Source organism: Rosa rugosa, chromosome 7 (genome assembly GCF_958449725.1).
Source record: "Rosa rugosa chromosome 7, drRosRugo1.1, whole genome shotgun sequence".
Lineage (NCBI taxonomy): Eukaryota > Viridiplantae > Streptophyta > Magnoliopsida > Rosales > Rosaceae > Rosa > Rosa rugosa.
Genome location: NC_084826.1, coordinates 6235333 through 6242421, shown reverse-complemented (window position 1 = coordinate 6242421; position 7089 = coordinate 6235333). Strand labels below are relative to the sequence as shown.

The following is a 7089-nucleotide window of genomic DNA, read 5'->3' as shown; positions in this document are numbered from 1 at the left end:
TAACAGGGGATGTCATTCGTTTGATCTCCATTCAAATTGAAACTTAAAGCCAAATTATTTTCATTCACATGTTAATGTACTAATACACAATAAGTAGAAAGAAAAAACTCAGTAAAGAGCAGAATTTTAGATAATTGAAATTTAGCAGCCACTTCTTCCAAAAATTGACCAAAATCTTGGATCACTCCTGAGGTTCAGTGCATCATTGCCATTTTTAAAGTTGTACCAATCTTAGTCCCTGCAAGGTAAAATGGTTGGTGATTAAATTCCACAATGCATATTTGACAAATTTTTCTCGATCTAATATGGAATTATAGCAAGAGCTAGAGCATTGTCTTCTTTGATTGCTACTACAAAATTATAATGCTAGGGTATGAGATGAAGGAGTACATTACCATAAGTGGAATCCATGTCCTACATGCATCAGCTTTTCTCTTCTTCTTACCAAAAATGATAGAGCAAGTGTTAATACTTACCAAGAAATGTGGGGAGTCAGGAAATGCAGCACCATAGCTTGCCTGATGCCTCGTGAATGATATGATTCAGTTGAAGTCAGTCTGGTAAAAAATTGCATTGAGGTTAAGTAATTGGTATGATAATATAGAATCATTGATTTCAAAACGCATTCATTCCAAATCATGAATGCATAGGAATAAAAGATGAACTTAAATGGCCTAATTTTGTGGGTTGTAGTCAAAAACCATTCAGTGAGAATTTATGGAAATGTCCCAGACAAAAACAAAAGGGTTATTATCACAAATGGTACCTGAACTATATCTCAATCTTATCGATGGTACCTAAACTTCAATTTTGATCACAACCAGTACCCGAACTTTTCGATTTCATTTTAAATGGTACCTAAGGCCACATTCGGTCACTATTCCGGCCAAAAAAGCCAAATCTAAAATATAAAAAAATTTAAAAAAAGTTCAAGGCAAGTCTATTACCAAAAAAATCATCACTATATATGATTGCAACCCTTGAAATCATCAAAGATCATCACTATGATTGCCTTTACATGCCATTTTTAGTTGGAATAGTGACTGGAGGTGGCTCTAGGTACCATTTAAAATGAAATCAAAAAGTTCAGGTACTGGTTGTGATCAAAATTGAAGTTCAGGTACCATCGATAAAATTGAGGTATAGTTCAGGTACCATTTGTGATAATAACCCAAAAGAAAAAGAAAACCTTTGATTTTATGAAAGAGCCCGCGCGATGCTGCGGGTATATTACCAATAAGTGAGCGCTTAGGTTGGTGGTTACGACATTGTGGGGAACAATTCAAGAAGAAAATCCCTGCAAAAGTACTAAAAATCTTGCCAATTTCACATCAATTGGTCTAAACCTTTAAGCTCATTCACGGTCAGCTAGGACTCCTGGAATGTAAGTCTGCAAAAGTGAAATCAGGTGACTCATGAAATAATCTTCATATCCAATCATAACACAATACATTATTCATGGTTTATCTAGAACCAATAATGAGGTCAGAGACTCCGTAAAAGTTGTCCAGCGGGTGGATAGTTAATCAATTTAAGAGATTGAAAGAAGCGTAGTTCTTTTCTTTTATATATACCAAATACTAATAGCATCATATCATACAGACAGGCATTAGAAGCAAAGCAGCTATGTGAATTAAGAATACATTAAGAGAGATCACAGAACATTGTCATTCACATATTGTACAGTTGAAATTATTTGTTCTGCTTGCTACTTTGCTTATTATGCAAACACAAATTCTCTCTATCTCGAAAAAGGAAACACTCAAACTAACTTTATATAATGCTATGAACGCAGTTAAGGCAATAAATTAAAAAACAGTCACAGAATGCAAATTGACTATAGTGCAGCAATAGGCAAAACCAATGTGGTAAAATTTAAGTAAGAAACCAAATGATATGTAAATGTGAATTTACCGGAGCATAATTTCCTATGGCATTAACACTTCCAGCTCGACCACAAACTGGACGATGGATTTCATTTTCAACCGCTAAGTTGATTGGTTCCAGTCCCCCCCTGTTGCCACAGAGAGAGAAAAAATATGTAAAGTTGATGAACAGACGCAGAAGCAGACTCGTATAATAACACAGAAGAATGGCAAGACTGACAACCCCAGATTGCCAGCACTATGTTTGAAGATTATCACACAAACTTCACACAACAAAAGCCAAGTCCAAGAAAACAGAAAAAGGGAGGACAAAAGACACAGGCAAGTGACTGTTCAAAGTCGCAGAGGCATGGGAGTCCCCTTGGAACCACAAAGACCTGCCCGGCTGAGTCAAAATTTTAGCACACAGTTAGTTGTCACATACCACCGCACATTGTTAGTTTCCTTCAATGCCCATCACAGACTCAAACAAACAACCCAAGAACACATAAACAAATAACCATTATCAAATCAGTATATTTCTAATAGTACCCGAAGATATTTTCAGCTACCAAGCTCTATTACATATATAACCATCTAGCCAAGACCCAAAATTAAACCACCAAAAATAAAGAAAGGAAGAAAACTACTTCATTCCAAACCCAATATGTCAACATGAATAAACAAAAAGCTAGACCCTACTATCTATAAATGCCATTAAAGGAAAAAAAAAATGCTGAGGCACTTCTAAATAGTAGTTAAGATATTTGAATTATACCAAATAGTATTCAACCCATCAATCAATCAATGATGCAATTCAAAGAGGATGTTCTTCATTTAATCATTACAGAAAACAAAGCTATCAGATGTTTATTCTTCCAAGTCTAAATTGGTATACACATCTATAATGAGGAAAGCAAACAGATCATATCGTTCGAAGAGTAAATTTTGTCCCTGTTCAATCCAAATACTAACAATAATAGGAATGGAAAAGTAGTTGAAATCCAAAAAGAGGATGTACAAAGGAGATAATAATAAGAAAACAATAGGCTGATAATGTACTAATCATTCGGTTTTAGCAGAAACTATGAAGAAGTAATGAAATTAAAGCAACGACCTTTCATTGTACACAATTTTAGAATAGGGTAAAGTGATTGTTTACCTTCAAGACTCAAATCAATCAATTTCAGATAGACCCCAGGCTGCAACAGCTTCCTGACAATTCTGACTGGCTCATCCAAGTACCTTCCAAATCTACAGGTCTTTCATCCTTTAAAAAAATTTCTTGCTAATTCCACCTGAGAAAAGAAATGAAATAATAACTTACAGCCAGGACAATATCCAGCTAGAAATGAGTGATACATGCAATGCGCATCTCTTTTGCTTTAAGATAACCGTGTGAGTACTTGTCATTTCATTTAGCAGTAATCACAAAAAATAAGTTTATCAAGTCACTATCAAATCATATTATGTTCATCAAGAAAGTTTACCTGCAAAGGAGCCTTGCCATTTCAAAGTAGCCTCGAGTTCAAATATTAAGGGTGAATCTCTGCACAGAAATGAATAATGAAGTACTGTTTAGTATTCCAAGATTCATAAGTATCAACTATATAATACACTACTATTAGCAACTACATAAAGAGGCGAATTTCATGAATTACCTCTGAGCATTGTCTTGTATGAATGATTTCCTGTAGTGCAAATGACAATACTAAACTGATATCTAACTTCCTCTTCCACAGCTGTATCATTTCTCCCCATTCGGTCAATCTGATAACATGTATATATTAAACAATCAACAGACAGTTGAACACTTCCGTGCTGGCTTTTCCACTACCAACAACCTTAACAAATGTGATTGCTTGCAAAACAAATGACAGCAAAGCTTTATTATGAGGAAACTTCACTGTTCTAAATAGATCAAGCAGAACATGAATGTATTAACAAAAACATCCTTGACCATAAAGTTGATATCACTTTCTTGTTAGGAACACCCTATCAGTTATACTTGCTATCCCATAATATACATTGATCAATTGGGCATACAAATATGTGTTTGGTAAACACTTGTATGAAAATAGGTACTCGGTAAACTTTGCATAAAAAAATAAGGACACGGTATATTTTAAAGTTCCATGCTGCGAAGTCTATCAACTAAGCTGTATTCCTAAATACCCCTATCATCTTGACTTTTCTGTATATGTTATACGTTAAACTGAAGTCATGTTCAATACAGTAAAAGATGCAACTGTTACTTTCTGTTGGGGAGTAGAATACATGCTGAGTCAAAAATGGGTCCATCATTATTGAAGACCTTAAATTGTAGATATTAAAAGCAGCAGGCTTCTACCTGTGTCCATATTTTAAAACAGGTTCAGCATCCTCATCAACCCTGCTTGAGCCCATAACATTATCAAAACCCAATTACCTGAAACCATGTCATAAATCTCAGAGATGAATCCCAGAAACAAAACCCCAAAAACTTGTCACCTCTACTGTTGCTAACCATTGGAACACAAATAGAAATTTTTTTTTTTCTAAAAAAAGATGTAATCTTCCTGAAACACGCATAACAATATTCACAATCCAATTGACCCCGTACTCAAACTCATATCAATATCACCAAAAGAGTAGCAAGGGCAAAAAAATCAGCAAAATTGGGAAAACCATACCTACAAATTCGCAACCTTTGCCTCTAAGATACTCAAACTTCCCTGCAAAAGCAATATAAGAAAAAAATGAATCAGAAAAGAAGTAAAGGTGGGAACGAAATCTCAAAAAATAAGATGAAAATTGGGTTTTGATGACCCCGTATTCAGATGATGAGCAGAGAATTTCCCTTTGATCGGTCTATCTATTCGTACAAACCAAACAAACACACGCTATTTCTCTCTCTCTCTCTCTCTCAGTCGTTCTTCTTCTTAATCATCGACGTCTCTAGATTGTAAATAGCGTTGGATAAAGTGGACTCGAGCTCGTCTTGAGGCTCGTCGAATGTGATCGTCTGTCAAAACAAAACAAACAGTTTAGAAAATCAGAGACACCATTTGTGCAGATTACTATTGTGGTGTTTCCAAGCCCTTACGATGCTATCTAGCTTCTGCAGAAAAGAAAAAAAAAAAAAAAAAAAACTGAAAGTGACCCATCCTCGTTTTTTCCAATTGATTGCTTGGACTTTGATGTTGACTGCAAGAAGAAGAATTTCAACGAAATCAGTTTGGGTATATGACTAATAGATGAATAATAACGATGATGTTGAAAGAACTAAAGTCTCACCAAGTTGTCACTGTTCTTGTTCTTGATCACCGACTCTGAAGTTGTCAGTTAACAGTGGAACCTTGATTTGGATGGAGGCTTCCCGAAGAGTACAGATCGGCTTTGCTGTTTATATGGATGGAGGCTTCCCGAGAATTTGGCTCGGATATAAACAGTAAACGGCTTATGAACAGTTAACCGACGTTTTATATATAGTAAATAAATTAGAGATCATCATCATTATCATTACCATAAATTGGTGTTGTTTGTACACCACTACACCAGAACCTCTCATTTCCTCGTCATTACCAAAAGCTACCTAGTCTACACCAGAACTTATAGTCATTACCAAAAGCTAGCTAGCAATTAATGCATGGTCATGATGGTGTGTTTTATCTTTAGGAGTGAAGCCAGCATGGGGTAAATAAGTAAATGATTACTAGCACCCAACTCAGTGGGCCGGTTGACGTGTTGCCAAGGCAGAGGCTACTACTGCAACAAGCCAACAAGTACAGCACTGGTGAATAAAACAGCCGGATTCATCGTCGTCATGCTGCTAATAATGTGCAGGATCACGGATTGGTTTTGATCAATGTACTGAAGGTTGGTGCTCATATTCAGAGCATCATTGATATACAAGATTGAACACACAAAAGTTCGTTAATTTGTCTGGAGTTGGACGAGTACTGTACATTTCTTTTTGGAGGGGGGCCTCTTTCTGTGAATCGTTTACTAGGATTAGGTCAGTTTGGTCATATTTTGGAATCTCTTAATTCCATAAGGAACTATACTTGTGCTGATCGTATTGAATTTTGCTTCGTTTGGAGCCAGAATTTAATCTCTGGATAACCCTTCGAAGATTATACAGGACCAGCTGACCACTATTGTAAACTAAAACAATTGCAATTGTATGAAATTGAATCATATTTATTTAGAAAGAATATAAAATCAGATGAGGCCTGGAACTCATCTGGTCTCAATGTCGCTCCACCACTGTTTGGGCTTGTTCATGATTCATTCTTGCAGATTACATTGCAGCAATTGGTCAAGTTTCTTGGTGCACGCCTTTACTATGTTTTTTTTTTGGACAAAAATACATAATATATTGCTTAATTTCCTGTAGAAATTTATAACCATAGATATTATATAAACACAGAGGGTCTTGAAACTGGTAACATATTCAAACTCGGTACTTGGTAGGAATGAGCGACTAATAGGCAGCATCACATAATATATTGCACGCCTTTACAATGTTTTTTTTTTTTTTTTTTTACAGAAACACAATATATCGTTTAATTTCTTGTAGACATTCATAACTAAAAATAATAAACACATAGGGTTAGTCCTTGAAACTGGTATCACATTCACACTTGGTACTTGGTAGGACTAATAGATAGGCAGGTAGCTAGGACTAATAGATAGGCAGCAATATCACAGAACAATATTGCATGTGGTCACATTTCTTCATCATATCTTCAGATTTTTCTCAAGCCTCACTCATGATCAGCACTTCTAGAGTCTAGAGTTGCTTCCAGTGGCCCTGTAATTGGGTAGAACGACTTGACCAGATTCTATATGCATGAGATCCTGCACCAGAATCTCATAGTGCCTCTTGACTTCCTCGGCTGATTTTCCACCCACAGCCTTGGCCAAATTGTGCCACCGGTCCTGTGTGTCCTTGTCGTACACAGCCAGGGCATTCTCAAACAGCTTGTTCTGCTTCAGCGTCCAGGACGAGTTGGAATTCCGCGACGAAGTCAGGGATGCCATTACTCGATTAGGCGAATAAGAAATGAGCCAAAAATAATTAGAGAAGCTGGGAATCTGGGATAATGCTTGTGGAGTTTGAGAGTAGGAAGGTGCAAGAATGCAGAGAAGAGCTCTGGCTTGAGTCAATGAATTAGAAGACTGAAGTCGAGGGGAGATAATGGTATGTGAAAAAGGTTGCCATGCTCTCCTTATAAGCAGG

General features: G+C 36.3%; 1 protein-coding gene and 1 long non-coding RNA gene across 7 annotated transcripts; both read right to left on the bottom strand.

Annotated features, from left to right (window-relative positions):
* On the bottom strand, positions 1–5346 carry LOC133720072 (uncharacterized). Of its 6 annotated transcripts, XR_009851665.1 has the most exons (12): positions 5142–5346; positions 4951–5051; positions 4674–4869; positions 4538–4579; positions 4216–4293; positions 3527–3635; positions 3356–3414; positions 3028–3163; positions 1915–2014; positions 1235–1390; positions 477–557; positions 1–238 (listed from the first exon to the last, which is right to left on the bottom strand). It is a non-coding gene; the product is annotated as an uncharacterized LOC133720072 (long non-coding RNA). The 6 variants fall into 6 exon arrangements; XR_009851663.1 differs by having other exon boundaries at positions 1190–1390; positions 4538–4869; XR_009851661.1 differs by having other exon boundaries at positions 396–557; positions 4538–4869.
* A 914-nt stretch (positions 5347–6260) lies between these two features.
* LOC133722304 (protein RADIALIS-like 6) lies at positions 6261–7089 on the bottom strand. Its single transcript, XM_062149159.1, has one exon. The coding sequence runs from the start codon at positions 6888–6890 to the stop codon at positions 6633–6635; it is 258 nt and encodes an 85-aa protein (XP_062005143.1). The 5' UTR covers positions 6891–7089; the 3' UTR covers positions 6261–6632.